General features: G+C 45.8%; 4 protein-coding genes across 4 annotated transcripts; all 4 read right to left on the bottom strand.

Annotated features, from left to right (window-relative positions):
• Positions 1 to 1,651: 1,651 nt before the first annotated feature.
• LAJ45_06441 (uncharacterized protein) lies at positions 1,652 to 3,251 on the bottom strand (the record flags this gene model as incomplete). The annotated part of the gene is made up of 3 exons (XM_046116005.1): positions 1,652 to 2,768; positions 2,831 to 3,062; positions 3,131 to 3,251. 3 exons carry the CDS (start codon positions 3,249 to 3,251, stop codon positions 1,652 to 1,654), a joined length of 1,470 nt encoding a protein of 489 aa, XP_045970666.1.
• A 1,524-nt stretch (positions 3,252 to 4,775) lies between these two features.
• Positions 4,776 to 6,530, bottom strand: LAJ45_06440 (uncharacterized protein; the record flags this gene model as incomplete). Its single annotated transcript, XM_046116004.1, has 8 exons — positions 4,776 to 4,794; positions 4,844 to 5,076; positions 5,138 to 5,161; positions 5,227 to 5,510; positions 5,559 to 5,617; positions 5,688 to 6,287; positions 6,356 to 6,446; positions 6,512 to 6,530. The coding sequence occupies 8 exons, from the start codon at positions 6,528 to 6,530 to the stop codon at positions 4,776 to 4,778; spliced, it is 1,329 nt and encodes a 442-aa protein (XP_045970665.1).
• A 2,072-nt stretch (positions 6,531 to 8,602) lies between these two features.
• LAJ45_06439 (uncharacterized protein) lies at positions 8,603 to 12,532 on the bottom strand (the record flags this gene model as incomplete). Its single annotated transcript, XM_046116003.1, has 8 exons — positions 8,603 to 9,488; positions 9,549 to 10,035; positions 10,105 to 10,288; positions 10,343 to 10,594; positions 10,651 to 10,884; positions 10,947 to 11,300; positions 11,402 to 12,007; positions 12,512 to 12,532. The coding sequence occupies 8 exons, from the start codon at positions 12,530 to 12,532 to the stop codon at positions 8,603 to 8,605; spliced, it is 3,024 nt and encodes a 1,007-aa protein (XP_045970664.1).
• A 4,716-nt stretch (positions 12,533 to 17,248) lies between these two features.
• On the bottom strand, positions 17,249 to 18,007 carry LAJ45_06438 (uncharacterized protein; the record flags this gene model as incomplete). The annotated part of the gene is made up of 2 exons (XM_046116002.1): positions 17,249 to 17,791; positions 17,912 to 18,007. 2 exons carry the CDS (start codon positions 18,005 to 18,007, stop codon positions 17,249 to 17,251), a joined length of 639 nt encoding a protein of 212 aa, XP_045970663.1.
• Between the last annotated feature and the right edge of the window lie 520 nt (positions 18,008 to 18,527).

The following is an 18,527-nucleotide window of genomic DNA, read 5'->3' as shown; positions in this document are numbered from 1 at the left end:
TGCTGTTTTTTGCTGTTTTCATATAATTCCCTTCGGCTTCGGGTCGGTATCACTATGTATATATCCGGTTTACATCTCTACATTTACTTCTCTTGAACCGCTTTCCTGGCGTTTATTTTAAAGCAGGTCTTTCGTGACGCGTGATTGCGGCGGGGAGGTTACATAAACCGTAGTAGGGGGCGAGTGATATCCTGTGAACATCGGCCAGGTGACCTAACTATCCCAAGGTCCAGCAGCTAGTCAATGCAATGACAGGGCCCGAATCTCTTCTTGCAAAAATGTGGTTCTAGCGCCAGATGTCTTCTACGTCAATCATTTCCGCAGTTCTTGGCATCACGACACCTAGCCCACATTACCTTAGCTCTACTCCAGCTATGTAGCTAGCTAATGACACTAACATGAGCTTGTGTAAGACGACACCATATTCTATATTGAATCTAGTATCTTTTACTTTAAACCCATGCCCCGAATGCTCAATAGGAGATACTATACCATCTGAGTGATAATCTATGAACATACTACATACCGCTCAAAGAATAGTATCCATACCCGATCGACCGATCGAACCGCCTCATTGAAGCCTTTTTTTTCCTATTAGGCACTCTATTGACAAGTGAGACATGCGATATGTAGTTCTGTCAGCCAATACGATGAACAAAGAACGAGTATTCCACGGAACCAAAAGCCTGGGCATTTCTTATCCTTAGGCCAGTTTTAGTGGTTAAACTACACAATACATACTTAGCTAGGAGCTTAGTATTTAGAGGCTTTTGTAAAAACAACTGAATAAAGAGAATCTAGAATATCGTCGCACGGGGGTGGTCGGGTGCACATTTTGCCAAGGCCACTAGTTATTGACCTCCCGCTGTAACTTCTAGCTTGCAACAGAACACCATGGTACCAGCGACTCCCCAAGTTTGCAAAGTTTTATTTTTCCCATTCCACAACCACCTTCGATCTAAAGTGAGAAAGGGAAAAAGTAAAAAGTAAAAGAAGAAAAAGGCATTGCGAAAAATAGATTGTTAACGACACAGGCGCAAATGAAACTACACAACGGAGAACTAATATGAGATAGGAAATAAACGGCGTCTGAAATCCGCACCCTGTATTCTGTCGTGAATATGTGAGAATACAGAAGGGCTTGTCTTGCAGGTGCTTCCCTTCAAACCCTACTACTAGCTGATAGCATTCAAACTGTGCGCAGCGCCTTCTTGAGATATTCTAGCACCAACATGAAGAGGCTTTGAGGCTTGAGTATTTTTTCGTCGTCTTGTTCCGCCTTAAACTTTGGTTTGATGGGTCCTCTCGAGAAGTATTTCTGGGCCTCGAGGTCTATGAGTGCCCACTCTTCAAATCTGGCTGACGGAGTGATCGGTTTTAGTGTGCTCATGACGGCAACGGCGGTGGTAAGTAAATGTGGTGTTGAGGTTGGAAAATTGGTAGAAGAGGGATTAGGGATCGTGAGGTATTAAAATAGAGGGAAGGAAGAGAGCAGGAGAGAATAATAGATATATGTATAGAATTGATACAGAGCCTGGGAGGGTTTCTTAGGTAACAAAGGAGTGAAACACGTGATTTATAAAAAAAAACACGTGGTGGGTGAGGGTGATGAGAAGACCAATACTGAGATTGAGCGGTGGATAGAGTTCCACTACCATTTGGGCTCATACATCAATAGGATAATAGCTTTTTTGCTTGAATAAACGTGGTATTTGTTGTTCAATGCTTCGACCTTCATATTCGCAAACCTACACTTGACCCATTTCTCCCCTTTCACGTATTGGAGATATCTTTGAGGCCTCGTTACAAGCTTTTTCATAGTAGTTGATTGTGGCGAGTAAAACGTTGATTTATGCTCAGTCAAAACGTCCATTCCGGGCTCCAGCTTCAGGTTAACGTGGAGAAGATTTACTTCGTTATCATGATCAAATGCTATTCTGCATACCGCTTTGGTTGTTGGGTTGATAGTTACATAAGGCCTTCTTCCGAAACCAAATGGCATAAGCTCGTTCATTTCTGTTTCGTGCTCGATTTGGAAGAAGTGATCAATATTGAAAACCTCAATTTTTTCAAGTAAAAGACTTGGGGCTCCCAAGATGTCTTTAATATCCTTCGTCTGAAGCTCTTCTTGAGACGGAAGTTTGAAAGTATAAATTGGCGCATGTTCCGGTATTGGGCAAGGGTACCGGCTACAAAACGGCACAAAATTATATTCGCGGATGTAAAAGTTTTCAAGAGCATCGGGATCTTTTGGAGCCGATTCCTCAAACATCACGCATCCGAATAATGAGTTGACTCGAAATGGCCCATGAGGAAGGATATTAGTGTTGAATCTGCTGGCGGGGCTATGACAAGTGGGGCATTCTCTCAATTGTGTCACGGGCAGCTCAGCTATGGCTACCCAATTGCCTGTGTCTGCACAGATAATTCCCATACGCTTTGGGGTTTGTTGTCCAAGTATGCAGAATATTAAATTTCGACGCGGATGGGCCCAAATACCAGCATGGGAATTGCAGGTGCGGTTTTCCGGGCCTCCTCTATGCACTATTGGCGCAAGCCCATCAACTTGCAGTAATATTTCTCCAGTCCGAATATCCCTTATCTCAAGCGATGAGACCTCGGGGTGCAGTGTTTTGTATGACCATACGAAGATATTAGCATTCAAGACGTACTGCCGCAGGGTGGGAATAGTATAAATCTGTGATGCATCTCGTGGTGTTTCGTGAGACCACAAGCGTTTCCCAGTAACCACATTGACGACAACTACCCTGTTGTTATAGTTAGAGAGGGGCGGAGGATCATTAATTCTTCTTCATGGATGTGTACGTACTTTCCACCTAGCTTCCATGCGGGGTAATTATCAGTGGACCTTTGATACACCATTAATGCAAGAAGAGGCTCTCCTTCACTCCCAATACCGCAGCTTTCAGGCCGTATTGCCTCTTGTGTATTCGAAGAAGTCGAAGAAGTCGAAGAAGTGAAGTATTTCTCTCGTAATCGATAGCTTCGTATAGGTTGTATATCATCGTCCCCCACATTGAAGATACGTTGGATATTAAGATCTACTGACTTTCAGCTAAGATACTCCCGAAAGACGACGCTTGAAAACACAAGAAGTGGGGAGCAATACGGTCTTCTCCCATCCAAACAAAATAGTCACCGCAAATCGCCCAGGATCGATAATACCACATATTATGGTAGAAAATCTTTGTAAACCTTCTGACGGAAGTTGCAATAGACTTAGTTCTCATCGTGTCGAGATAGACTAGAGAACGTTTTCAGTCGTAAGTATTTTTTCTCGCTACAAAAAAAAAAAGAGAAAAAGAAAAAGAAAAACGCAGGTAATGGATTGGTGGACAAACCATTTCTCCTAAACATTCTTGATAATTCATCTCTATTAGACAGAGTAGGGATAGTGGCTCTTCGAGCAGGTTCAGTTGCAGCAAACTCAGGAAAATATTTCCTCTGAAAGTAAAAATTGCCCAAACGCCAGTCTATGGAATCCCTCCACAGTCTACTCACACTTCTCATCTTAATCAGGTCTACTACTGGGGTGAGTGAGAAGAAAGCATCCAGACAATCATCAGTTAGTCGATCAATGGGGTCGTTCCCGTTGATTACATCATGAAGTAGTTTTGATGATTTCACCACTTTTTGAGTCGTTTTTCGGGTAATGCTCGGAGGAAGTCCACTTGCCGTTGACTTCGCTTTGTTTTTTGGGATCTTTGAAACCTTAGTAACTCTTACAGACGTTGGTAAAGTGTCCTTCATCTTGGTGGATTTTCTGGGCGCCGTGGCCTTTGTATTTGAACTACTCGGTGCCATAATTACAGATTGAGGGGTTTCAGAGTTCAGTTGATGAAGCCGTCAGATGGTTAATGTTGTTGATGAGCGGGGGATGTTTGATGGATGTTTGAGGGTTATGGTGGGGTTTTATGTTCGGGAAAAAGTGAGCCCCCCAAACTACTGATATCAGGAAGACGCGTTTAGACGCGTTAAGTGGTTCACGCGTGATGTGCCGGCGACTCGCGTGCTAGCGTGCCTAGTGCCAGGTGCAAAAAAAAAAAAAAAAAAAAAAAAAAAACTGTCTTGATTCAACAGCCTCCGAGGCTCGGCACACTATTAGGGTCACTGAGGATACATGCAGTTTTATTTACCGTAAAACCTGGGGATGTTGATTGTATCCCCAGTGGAAATGTGCTTTCTTCCAATTCTACGGAATCTTTGTAATCTAAGTTCTACACCTCCGGTAAAGAAATCACAGTCGCTATGCATATATATGATAGTATCTACTTTACATGTAGAGCTGTGGACTGGTCAGCGGTATCTAATGTCTGGCAATCAACCACTATCATGAGCGCTGGGGATATTATCACTACATTTAGTATATGGTTGTTGCTTATTGTTGAAGCCTATGCTGATGGATTAAATGCGATGAATAATCTTTATACAGAATACATGTATTGTGAAAGATCCAGTGAAAAGCATATCTTCACGTTACTTGGATCAATCAGGCGTTGAAGCAATTTTTTTTTGTTAGACATATCCTACCGAATGAGTTTTGGGAAGATACATGTATATACCGGGTCTAACTGTTTGAACATTAGATCGTGTGCCAAATTATGTATTCTGCAGTAACACCACAGGCACAGTAAGCATTCGAGTGAGAGACGGTGAGTTTCGCGTCAATGACTCTTAGATTTATATAGATCGGTCCATTGAACGAATACAGACCGCGCTCTGCTATAAAGATTTCATAACCGCTCGGAGATATATCATTCAATTGCGCCATGTCTGTACTTTGTTAGAGAAGTAACGGATCCGATGCCCAAGGGAAACTTACTTCCTTAGAACTCTTTCGATCCCATCTAAACCCATTATTAAACGATCCCATTTTGGCCCATAACTTAGTCTGACAAAGTGATGGCATGGGCTGTCAAACAAATCCCTCCGGCTGCTTGGATTAAGGTCAAAGAAAATGCCCGGTACCACAATTACCCTTTCTTTCAAACATTCTTCAAAAAAGCCAAGGCCAGTACGGATTTTCTCTGGGAGATGAGTGAGATCGAGCCAGATCTGTGATTGCGACAAGAAAATTAGTATCTATCGATTTAATCTATAGGAGCGGTTTGCTTGCATAGAACGTTGAGTCTGGTAAATTCTACTTGTCCACAGTGATATTAGAAAAGTTCCTCATCTTTCCAGTTGTATTAATTGTTCACTTACTGGGAACTTGAAACCCATCGACGTCAATCTCTGGATAACAAAATCCAATTTACCTTTGAAATGCTGTTGTAATGCTGCCATCTCCTTAACAACAAAGTTCGGCTCTAACATCGGTATTGATGCAAGTTGAAATGGCACGTTGGCACCGCCATCAAGGTAAGAACCACAGGAACCAACTGCTTTGATGAATTCCTTGGGACCGACGACCCAAGCAATGCGCCATCCGGGAAGACGAAAGCGCTTGGTCATGCCGTCGATAATGAGGACGTTATCATCATCCACATCTATGATAATCAATAAAAAAGTTGCCATAAAGCGGATGTGGTTCAGACCTTCAACATAGGACGCAGAACTGATAGTGGTACCATCACAATTATCGGCATAATTGTATCTGCAGAATCAAATCTAGTAAGCCTCATAACCTAGAGATGAATTCATGTCTATTTCGAAAGGAGAGATACCCGCTATAAAACTCGTCCATGATCAATGTGCATCTCTCTCTACAAATATCCAACACTTCCTTCAACTCTTCTCCCTTGAGCATATGGCCTGTAGGGTTCCTCGGATTACTAGTAAGAATCACGCTAACACCTCGCTTCACCTCTTCCCTAATTTTTTCCGGATGGATTCTATACCCATCCGATTCATCTAGCGGCGACGGAATAGCCGCAAAGTTCTTGAATAGACCAAGCATCTCATTATACGCCGTATAATCCGGGATGAAGAAGCTTAGATAAGCGTTTCCCAATACCGCAGAAATGCGCAGTAGTCCTGCACGCCCTCCCGGAACGATACACACGTTCTCCCATGTATACTTTGAAGGCTTATTAGCTCTGAATTGAGCGTTGTAAAGGTTTGCTACCGCCTCCCGGAGAGGAGTAATCCCGGCGGTGGGACCATATTCACGAGAAGAGACTGAAATATCAATGTTTGTGGGCTTGTGAAACGCATGTGGAATATCATCTTCAACTTCGGGAGCTCCCTGGCCGAGGTTACTCCATTCCTGAGGATTTTCGAGGAAGCCGTGTTCGTAAGCTCGCTCCGTAGTCCAAACAACACCACTATCAATTGGTCAATCGTTTTTATAGGTTAAGCAGGGTCGGTTAAGCTCATGAGATCTGCAACTTACGTAGAAGATCGACTCGGGTCTAATCCAGGATGCTTGTGTCCTGCGCCCTTTTGGCTCTCTCTGAACCTCTGATGAGGTGTAGACTGCCGCTCTGTTTCTTGGTTAGAGTGTATTTCCTTCTGGTCAGAGGTAGGCTTTGTATGCATGCGTCCATACCAGTTTCAATTGCAGACATTTTAGGTTAGAGATATATGCAGGAGTAGTATTCGATATTTGAGTGATTGACAAAGTAACTACTAATGATAGGAAAGTAAGTTCTTGGGGCCAAGCTTCCAGTGGGAAATCGGTTTCTTATGTGTCTGCTACACTATGCACCCCACATTATTACGATGGGGAGCCTCAAAAGCTTGGTTTTGAGGATTACGGGAATCATGACGCAATGCATATCTGCACAACACACCAACCCCTCTTTTAGAGTGACAGGCATCCACTCAATCATTGACCTAACTTGTCCCGTCACACAAAAAACAAATGTGAGGAACCACTGTTGACGCCTCCACCAAAGACGCGAATTAATTAATCCCCCTGAATATATCCCCACTCTCACAATAAGGAAAGAACTTTTAACTACTCGAGGACAATACACTCTTCAACTCACATGATAGACAAAGATAGATCGCGAATCCTCCGACATGAAGACCCTTATCTGATAGGATAACGCGCGAAAACGCCTTTGCTTCACCTCTCATTCCACGCGAATGTCAAGAAACAGTATTCAAGGAGAGTGCATAATCGCTCATCATACCACCAACACCCATGATCAAAACCCCAATGGCACTGATAATGCCTGAGCACCGCGGATCCCCTCATACACACATACCAAACCCAACTGCAGAAGTCAATCACCCGCAATCAACCAACAGAGCGTACAGCCCGCAAGTACTTTATTGGAGGGGCATGATACCTGGAAATATGCTTTGACGGTACCGTACTCAATTGGTTGACACTGGCCCTATCATACCAAAGAAGCACCGGCCTGATTTTCAGGTACACATTGTCACGAGTGGTTGAATGGGTGGATGTGAGTGAATGATAATGGATGATTATCAACCTGTTCCCTACTCCCTTACACCTCAATCCTTTCATCTTCACCAGGTACTTTGCCCCCACTAACCAACCAATTAACCACAACGCCCCACATCTGCAGTCAGCGGGTTGGGCTGCATTACATGGCTGCGGGCTAAAGTAGAGTATGTAGAGTACCTACAAAAAGGCCCTAATGCTAATAAAGAGCAAAAGCAAACCCCTGCATTTCGTGATCACCATCCATTGAGAATCCTACACGCTAGAAAAAAGTAAGCAAAAAGCAAATCTCAGGGGAAGTACATATAAAAACTAAGGCAAACATTAGAGTAGGTTTGTGAGCTGTTCAACTTCACGACATTCTATAGGAGTACTGGTATATTCCGTAGGCTTGGATTTGTTTAGGGTTCAGCGTTCTTGCGCACGTGGCTTTCATATAAACGGCTACTGGACAGGCGAAAATTTAGTCACTACATACTAGCCCTTCATAGGGAACTTTTTACTTCGGGAATCCTGGGATATGTACTCCTATTTTTTGATCTCTGACATGGCGCTTCTGGCACTTAAATCAATCCTACAAAAATCACGAAACAAGTCCTCGCGGACCCCACCCCAACTCTAACACAAAGAGGTAAAAGATAAGAAAAGAAAACAGAAAACAAAAGAAAGCTGTAAAAGTCGCAGATAAAAAAAGAAAAAATAAAGAATTTTCAATTAAACAAACTTGCTTCCGCTGAATCGAGAAAAATAATCCTTTGAATTCAACCTGGCTGAGAAAAAAAGAAAAAAGAGAGAGAGAAGAAAAAAAAGAAAAGAAAAAGGAAGGTATGGGAGAAGAAACCAGAAGAAATGCAACTGTACCAAGATCCACGCTGAGTCAATTCGTTATGTTGTCGTCTTCCTGCTTCCCCTTAAAACTATCACTTTTTGCACTATCATCCTAACCCATTGATATTGGTTGTTGACAAAATCTTGCCAAATAACGAAAGATGATACAACACTCACAATTGAACCCCCAATATTTTTCCAAAGATGTAAACATTTAAAAGAAAGAGGTGAGTGAAAACTCGAGCACATGGGGAATAACAACAAAGGAAAATGGTTTGAAAAAAAAAGAAAGATTCGTAACGCCACACCCACCCATCAATCGCCAAGAATGCACAAGCAAAACCCCGCAAAAAAATTCTTTCCGAATATGTAAAAAAAGAAAATTTTCGTATCGGTTTAAGCCGACACGTAAAGAGTGACAACACCGGTTATCCCTGCGCTGCCATCCTTCCCAGGATCGCCCGACACATCAAACGCCATCTGCACGTCGTCGTCCGAGTTCATCGAGATGAAGTCACCATCTTCATCCTGATATCTTATCCTGATGGGGTTTATAGGTACTTCTACACCAGTAGCACCGCACATCTTGACTTTATGTTCGATTCGGTCCAGCAGCTGGTTGTATGCAATGGTGGATGGTACGATGATGATAAACTTGTCATCGCCATAGTTGACCTTCAGCTTGACTTGTGGTTGTATTCCATTTATACCGTTAGTTTTCAGGCCGTTCTCTTGGATCGCCGGCGAGTTTCTTCCTGGCCCTCCTTGCATAGGTAAGTTGGGTGATGTGGGTGAATTATTCTGGCTACGGTTTATCACTGCAGGACCACCGCTATACGCAACATAGTTTGAAGGTACTGATGGTATGGGAGGGATTGCGGCGCCTGGCGATCGGGCAAGCTGTGCTTGACTGGGAAGATGGTGAATGTTAGGGCTACTCGCAGACCGCATCCTATTCTGTTGGAGCGAGCCGGCTGGCGGAGGGGCCATCCCTGGCAGTGAAGGTCGTTGTAGGCGGCTACTCGCTTGCTGTACCTGGTGATGATGTGCAAACTGAGCTTGACTGGCAGCAATCGCAGCGCCCTCCCTTGACGTCGATCTTGACATATTCGGAGGAGTGAATCCGCTCGGCGGCGTGTATCGTCGGTTATCTTCGGCATATCCTGGCGTCGAGGTTCTCGGGAATGGGAATTGGTTGGACGAGGAGCTTATACGAGTGCTCATTGGTGTTTCTGATACGGGCGAGAAATACGAAGCATCATGAGAAGCTGGAAGCATAGGACTAACACCGGTAACCAAAGTAAGTGGCGGTTGACCTGGGATTGTGGCTGAACTCGGGTACCTTTGTTGATTTGGCCGCGCTGCATATGTGCCAGGAAGCGCACCTGATGGTGTTTGTTGATGCAGTTGATGTTGATGCAGTTGATGCTGCATCTGCTGCTGCATTGCTTGCTGTTGAACACTCTCATTTGTGGCAGACCTAGATCGAATGCTTGCGCTAGAGGTATTTCGAGGCAGGTTGAAACCCTGTATCTGCGGTTCTGCAGGGTCTTCCAACTCATCGTCGTCATCCTCTGAAAGCTCTGCAGTTTGTCCTTGGTCTCCAGTATCAACATTAAGCATCCAAGCGAAATCTACAGCTGCTGTTGATCGTGCTCCTCCACTCGTCCTGGTTCCTCGACTGCTTGGTGTTCCAGCTCTGGCGAAAGCTTCTCGTTGCTTCTCGAGAGCCTTACACCACTGATCTAACCTTTCCTCATTTGTATGTTTGATGATAAAGTTCTCCACCCCCGGATCGCCTTTCCAAAAAATCTGCAATGTATACGACCCTACGGATAAATTCAGCATTGATTCCGATAACAATAAAAATGAATAGTGTAATAAAAAGGTATACAAACACGTACCACCCCGCGAAAGGGAGATGACATCAGTCACGTTCTGCATAAATATTCGACCCTTCAGTTGCAACATGGACTTCTTCTTTCCTGGTTTCGGCCTTGCCATCATGGCTTGTTTTTGCTTCTTACCTGTCCCCACTTCTTTACAGCACAACAGTATACGCTCAAAAAGATAGATATAATACTACAACATTAGTCAAAAACAGATTCTCATTCCACAGGAATTTGGATAGCAAACCTCTCTCTCTACATCGCCCTTCTGGTCGCCTTTGATCACCGAAAATTGCCCATGTAGTAATAATTCGCCAAAATGCTCAAGTTTATGCCCTTTCCAGTCCTCAACTCGACCCTCGAGATCCTTTACGCTCTCGATATTCTCGGCCTTTCTAATGGCCTCGTTAATCTTACGATTGATTTCCTCAATGGCTTCTAGACCTAGTTGGAGTTTTTGGTCCTCGGCTTCAGCTGGATCGGTGTGCTTGATCAAGTCCTGTGGTGAATTGTCAGATTTGTCTCCCCCGAACGCTCTCCGATTGGTCAACATACTCTCAGAAGAAGCGGATACTTCGTTACTCTTTGAATAGGCTTGATAAGGAATGCATTGAGTTGCTGGTATACAGGATGCGCCTTCCTCTCGAGCTTAGCCTTTTCTTCCATAGCTAAGTCCTGAGCATTCTTGAAGTTTGAAGCATAAGGCTGATAAATCGCAAACGTTTCCTGGTATGCCGGTCCTCCGATTGGGTCTCCGCTTCGTTGGACTCGCTCTTCAGGCTCGCGGCACTAATGGTTGACAGATGTTTCAGAGACTAGTTCATACCTGAAGAAGGGCTTAGAAAACTTACGTATTCCACAAAAAGCATTCCCCATTGCTGCTTCTCAAAAGGCTGGTCGTTTTGCGTTTCTACTCTGATCAAAAATCTCCGCTGGAAATCCACTAGCCCGTTCAAGTTCGCAAACAAAATGTGGATCTGATCCTTGCCAAGAACCTCATCCGCTTCCAGTTCCTTCATGTACTCTTGTAGCGTTTCCAAATCTTGCACATACTTGCGCTCCGTGTCCACCAGCTCCTGGACAACACGCGCGCGATTGTCCAGCGGCTTTCGTTCTGACGAACTCCGGTTGTCGCTGGGGCCCTTGTGGAGAAGAAGATTTTTTTGTGCTAAGACATCCAGGATTTTGCTGACAGTTCTGGTCACCTTATCGCGAAGAATATTTAGCCTCGTTCGAATAAATTTGACCGCGGAACCTAAAGAGTATTCCCCCAGATTACTGTGTCTCCACGGAAAAATCGACTCACCTTGACAAAACCATTCGTATCGTCGGTGTACAGGTTGTGAATCATAAAGGAGTCATCTCCACCAATCTCGAGCTCCTTCTTGATTCCTTGAATAAAATGGTAAGTTGCAGCCTTCATTTTAGATACGGCCCCAAGGTCGGGCCTGCAATGTTCTTCATCGATGAATTGAACCGGCCTGACTGCATTGAACAATACGCAAAGACTCGAACCCATACGGAAGCACCTCCACAGCTGGCTAACTGGATCTTCCCTTGTATCCGCCCCGGGAACGGGCTCTAAGAAACGTTCAAAGTCTGGTACTAGAAGCAATCTTTCCCGGAGAGCTACACATGTTTGATAGAGCCCCTGAGAAGGGTCCGCTTTCCTGTTGATTAACGAGTCGTTGCCGATTGGTGTGGAAAGGCTAATAGTTGGAGACGTTGTGCCAGCTCCACCTGCGCTCGCAATCGACAGTGAAGAGGACGAAACAATTGATGGTGTTCCCATAGGAACATGAACAGCACCGTTCATTGTGGCCGGGGCAGTCTGAGCTCTGAGGAGTGAACTCTGGTCGATTTCCACGGTCATTAACCGTGTCCTGGCAGGCTTGAGCCTCGCAGAAGGGAACTGGAGAGTGGAAGTAGAAGTCAGTTTGACGATTTGAAGCTAGTAGGACGCTATGTGGAAATTTGATTCTTGGGAGGAGGAGGAGGGGGGTTTCCAGCGCGGGAGGTATAGGTGAGGGGGTAGGGTAGGGTAGGGTAGGTATTCTTGTTGATTCCGTACAGAGGGTACACTTTGCGTTTTGCTATTTTTGCATCGATTTCAAGGCGACGCGGGAATGTAGGTATATGTGTGCGTATGCGCGCGTGTGGTTGTATGTATAATGGATGGATGGATACGTAGGTGAGTAAGGGAAATGGGGGGATGAAGAAAAAGGAGATAAGAAGAGGTTCGAGAAGAAACCGTGTTAGGGATAGAGTAGGTGCGATATTAGAGGGAGAGGGAAGGTGGGGGGGATGCGTGGTGGTAGCAGCAGCAGCGTGGTTGTCTGGGGGGGTTTGTGCTGTAGGGGGCTTGACTCCTGCAACGAACGGGGTCCAACCAGAAAGAGAACAAGGAGAAACTCACCACCGCCGCATCGGCGTACATATTTTCAGTTTACGTGAGCTTTCTGCCCTAACACTCGGTCAAAGTTATATGATGATGCTGATGGTTTGATGGATGAGGGGATATGACGAAGCCACTGACTTAAATTGGGCTGCGTCGGTGGGAATTATCTGATTTGACGAGAGGAATCTGGGTAATCCAAAGTTGCCCGTTGCGCGGGGAAGAACAGGCGAAGTTGGTCGAGTCCGGGCGCTTGGATAGTTGTGTGGACAATAAATCGAACTATTTGCTCCTCTTCTTCTTCTGGTTCTTTTTTCTCCTCCCAAGATATCTAAGTAGCTATGGTGCTGTTTGGTCAAGAATAGAATGTAGTTACAGGGCAAATAATCGTAAATGATGCGCTGCAGCAGCAGGTGATGTGACTTCAACAATATGAATCTGGAAAAAATAAAGAAGACTGCTGCCGTAGGGGTGTATTGGTAGCTCTATTCGTATAATTCTTCCTATTCCTCTTAAGCTTCTTATTGTGCCTCTTCTGGGAGCGGGTGGAGAGATGAGTGTGAGGGATGATGGCGAGAAATAGGATGGGTTGGAAGCAGCAGCAGGAGCAGTAGTAGTAGTAGGTAATGAAAGGTGGTGTCTAGTTGTCTGTATGGTTGGCCTGGCCTGTCCCTACTATCTTATGTATGATGTATCTCCTCTTCTTTTTTTGGTGGTCGCTGTTTCCCTTCGTTGCACCTCCTTCCTTCCTTCTCTTCCTTGCCTGTACTGTATTCAACCCTTCCTTCCTTCTCTCAGGCTGTTTTCGAGGAGTACACTCCCCGAGATCCCAAAAAGGTCAAAGCTGTCTGTCTGTCTGTATGTCTGTACAATCCTCTGACTTCTGTGTTTCTCTGACTGTCCTATGTATGCAATGTATGTATATGTAGCTAGCTACCTAGACTCGTACGTACTGTACTCGATCCTACGATGCTCGTTGCTTCCCTCCTGGCCCCTTTGGAAGATCCCACTGTTGCTTTGTGGTCCTTCTTGTGGTTTCAGACCGGCGGCAACCCTGCCTCGCGTTGCTGCTGTGCTTGGTTGGAACAGAACGACGGGCTGGAATCAACAGATGATGAACGCTGGGTTCGCCAGTGCGGTGAGTGATTAATGTTTCCCTCAGTCTGAGCGCGGCCAGGGGACGACAACTTGACGAGATAGAGAACAAGAAGGAAAAGAAAGAAGAAAAAAAAGACTGTTTGAGTTTCGCCTCTTGCTGCTCGAATTCTCTTCCCCTCACTGCCCGCAAGGAAGTAGTTTTCTTTCGCCTTTTTTGCAAAAGTCGAGAAATGCCGAGCTGTTGCCGAGTGTGACAACGACGGCTTCAGGGTGATGTCTCCGCCAGTCAACCACTCACTGATCGTGCAAATATAAAATATGAAGTTTTTATAAGAACAGCTCCACAAAACAAACAAAAAAGAAGCTACAGAGTTATCGTGAGCTGCTACAGTCAATCAATCAAATTCAAAAGCGGGGTGAAAGGAATCCTACAGCTTGCGCCAAAATTATTATTATTATTATTATTATTATTATTATTATTATTATTATTATTATTATTATTATTATTATTATTTTCTAAGGGAAAAGGAAAAGACAGAGCAGCAAGCTCGAAGGCCTGTGCTCTGTGCTCCACACAACCACGATTTATGCGATGCATGGTTATGATGGCTTGGCTACGCAAAACTGCAGGCTGCCCTTTGAAAGGGAAGATCTACGAAGGGTCGTCCCTTGATGGGGCATCCTTATTCCCATTTCTGGAAGTCCTCTCTCGCCCGATCTGGTGTGTAAACACCGCATGGAAACAAAATAAAAAAACCTCCGCATAAAAACGGTCGCGAAAGTCGGCTCTCCGGGCAGCTTTTGAGGGAATAAGCTCTGCCCCACATTAGCCCATCGCAACGACTCGTCTCCTTGGTCCCTACATGAGCAAGACGTTGCCAACCTCTTTTTTTAAATATCTATCCGTATTGTCTCCCCTCACTTGCGAAAAACTCTGCCCCCCTTCATTTGGACAAATACTACGCAGAGATATAGGTTACACATATCCAGAGGAAAATTAAAGTAGGGTTCATATCTAGGTACGGAACCACTCCACAGCACCTACTCTACTCACCTAGCTAGGTACTTGACTAGGTAGGTGTCAACTGCGTGGGATGGGAGAGTGAAACGTTTCTCCACAGTCCACACGCAGAAGAAACGCCGTGCGTGTTATTATGCAATGCAAAAGCGTCGTGAGTGAGAGGCAATTCCCACCATCGATAATATGCCCGCCTTAGTTGCATATTATAATTATTCCCATGCACCGAAGAGAACAATATATCGGCGAACAGACGGCTACTGGGATTGAGCTACCCGCCGCACATACGCAGGGCCGGCGGTCGGTCATCATCATCATCCACCTATTTCGGAAGTCTAGTAGGTACGGTACTGTAGAGTAGAGAATGGTGTAGGTACAGTGCTTCGGCGCTTCTGCGGCTCATGCTGTAGGGTAGGGGACCCTACATTTGACTGAGTGAGGCATGCATGGGGTAAGCCATTCAGTATTAGTGATTGGGTGGAGCGATAGGAGGCTCAAATAGGGCATTATAATAATAGGGATTCCCATATCGGTATATTCTTACCACCCAAACGAGTCTACCGGGTGGTACTACTACAACACTGGTACCATCGCGGGTATTTACCGTGACAAGACCAGCAAACTTCCCTATGGAAGTTTCTATTTGAATTTATCTTTTTTCTGCCTGGTTGAAAATAGTTTTTTTCTTTTCTTTTGCACCCATGCCCACTCATGCCACCCCACGGCCACGGGTTGGAACGTCCCGGTCACTTGATACAGCAGCGGGAATCATGTGTAGATATGGCAATAAGCTTCTCTACAAACCGCGTAAAGTTGTCTGTCATATCATAAACCATAGTTTCGCGCAAAAAACAAAAAACAAAACCACAACAAAATAATTTCTTTTGCCCATCATCTAAAGTAGAGTAACTAGCTTATCTCTCTCCATTCCTTAAGCCCTTTCGTGGTGGTGACAATTACCTACATCCCAACTTTACTTTTGCCCATGGCCCACCTACCAACCCAACCTCTCTGCTGCTGCTGCAATGTAGGCTCGGGAATTTTACGCACGCACGCACTCACTTGCAGCGCCACCAATCGCCTCTTCCTTTTGCTTCCGATGCAATTCTCTTTTTTCTGATGACCTCATAATATGTAGTCTCTTTTGCGGAGGTGGTTAGTTGTTGTGACATGATTATCATTATTTAAGGAGAAGGTCTCAGTCCAGTACCACCATCTTGGTACGCGGTTGCAAAAAGGGAGGACAGGAATGAAGGTACAGTCACTCACGGGGTGAAGGCGGATCCTGTCAGGGATTTGAGGCCAATAAAAGAGTTAGGTTTTGGACGCCAAGGGCAAATTACTGCAAACAGAACCATCAGACAGGATCCGCCGTCAGTAGGTGAGCGACTGTATCATCCATCCGTCTCTACCGCGCCGACACTGTCCAATCCCCCTATGACGTCTGATCACGATGCCCTCATCCTCCCCCGTTTGTTGTTGTTGCAATTGCGGGGTACAGTAGGGTACCTACATGCCCGGCCTATCTCTCTATCTCCATAGGTATAATTGCAGCCTGCAATTAAGGGCCCATGGGTCTTTTCTCTAGCTAGCTCTCTATCTTCAGCTGAGATATGGCCCGTGGGCGTTTGCGTTTGTTGTGTTTTCGATTCCCGTGTTCGAAAAAAAAGTGACATCGATCCCCCTCCCCAACAGGCGCCAATGTCTATTCACTCTACCCGTAGAGTGAGTAGTGGCCCTACCTACATGTAGGTACTTGCATAGGTCATAGGTAAGAGAAGCAAAAATAAAACATGTAGGAAAAACCTAACCTAACCCAAGAACACGGTTCTCCGTCTCCGAGATTTTGACATCTCGAAACGGCCCCTTGGAATACCTATCCGGTCTCTGCACGTGCATCCTCGCTCATGGTCAAAAAATAAAAAAGATAAAAAAAATAAAATATAGACTCGAGGGATTATCAGTCAGTCACGTAGTAGGGCACCAGCTAGCTAGCTAGGGAGCGCGGCAAGTATGTCACGCAGCCCGCCGCCCCCATCCCTCGACGGTAAGCGAGGGTTTCTGGCTCGCAGTAGGTGTTTCACATGGCGGGTTGATGATGTTGGTGGAATGATTTTGATAGGGTCCCCATTAATTACCTTCGCTAGTGGGGGCTAGAGGTTATGTAGCTAGGCAGAGTAGAGGCAGAGGTTGCGATAAGAAGGGTTCCTAGTGGTAGAAGGGTTTGTGTTGGTCATCTCATCAGATGAGACGGTGCAGAGATGGGATGGTTTTTTTTCTTGTGCACACTTTTTCCTTTCTTTGATTGTGCCTACTTTATCTCTGCGGCCAGCCAGTAGAAGACGTGGAATGGGAATTCGCCTTCTGGCTGGTCAGGCTGTCGGTCAGTCGGTCAGTCGGTCAGTCAGTCAATTGGGTGGTTGGTTTGGTGAAGAGATGGGATGGATTTCGTTCAAGTAATTAATTGATATCCTCACATCTCTTGATATCGATATCTTTGATACCCAAGCCCCCATTCGGCGGCTCCTACTAATAACTGCACCTCTACTAAGCTATATCCACTAGGTACTCTACCCTACCTCAGTCTACCAAGCTACTCTAATTTAACTACCAAACCACGCACACACACACCTGAAACAACTCTAATCCATCCCCCTCACCATCCACGTCGCCCCATCCCCCAAGTCCCCCCTCGCAACAAACCCACACCTCCCATAGAACCTCCCCGCCCTCACATTATCCTTCCCCATCGCCAGATGCACGCCCTTCACCCCCTCCTCCGCGCTCCTCAACCCCCCCAGAAAGCGCTCCATCAGCACCGTCCCCCACCCCTGACTCTGGTGCGACTCCAAAATATCAATATGCAGGTGCGCGGGAAACTCGTCGACCACATCCTCGCGAATCATGCCCTCAGGCCGCGCATAGCTCTCTTCCAGTGAGCGCCGCAGCTTGCTCGGCGGGTTGGTGGTGGGCGGCGGCAACGTGGTGTGCGGTAGGTAGGTGTCGCGGTAGCGGCGCACAAAGGCGCGCGTGTTGGGCGTGCCGATGATGTAGCCGACGACGGTGCCGGAGCCAGAGTCGAGGACGTGGGTATAAGTGGGGGAGAGGAGGAGGTAGGGGATGGCGTAGAGGTAGGGGACAAGTTCGAGGGCGGAGGCGTAGGAGGGGTCGGCTGTGGCTTTGCACTGGGTACGGTTAGCTATTGTGAATATGCGTGACTTTAATTGCAGCACATATAGGTATAGCTAAGGGAAAGTTCAAAAGGCAGGTAGGTAGGTAGGGAGAGAGGTAGGTGGGTAGCATACGATTTCCACGACCGCATCGTAGTCAGTCTCCGCGTTATAGGGCCTTATAAAAGCTCCCCCGGCATTCTTCTTCACGTCTGCAGCTGGTTCCGCCATGGTGTTTAAATTTTCCGTGATGTCCGATATATGTCTAAACTCCTGGAGGTCCCCGCATATTGATGGTTAATGGTTACTCACGCTCACTTTATAACAGAGATGGGTTATTACCCCTCATTACTTAGGCGCGACGTTTGCTTGGATGTCTATGTCCCACCTGCTGCTCTACTACTACATACCTAACCTACCTACCTACATTGGCGTCTAACTCTACACACATACCTAACCTAACCAACATACCTTCCTGGCCGGCCATTATGTACGGGCAGCTGCAGGTGGGGTAGAAGGGTGAACCGTGGTACTAAGAGCTTTGGTAACTGTTGGTGGTACTCTGCAGATCTGCCTAATTGATTGTTAATTGCATGTGGCGGTACCTACTACCTACATCCACATCTAGCTCCATGACCACGGCTTTAGCTATGGTTGTCAAGCTAAGCTTAAGCTCAGTCAGTGGCTGCATGTTATTGTTATTATTGGAGGTAGGCCTGCGCGTGTTCTAATAAGGGCTGGAACAAGGCCA

This window comes from Morchella importuna, assembly GCF_003444635.1.
Source record: "Morchella importuna strain M04M26 chromosome Unknown Morimp01GS019, whole genome shotgun sequence".
Lineage (NCBI taxonomy): Eukaryota > Fungi > Ascomycota > Pezizomycetes > Pezizales > Morchellaceae > Morchella > Morchella importuna.
Note: the sequence above shows the minus strand (reverse complement) of the source record. Positions and strands in the feature narration are given on the sequence as shown.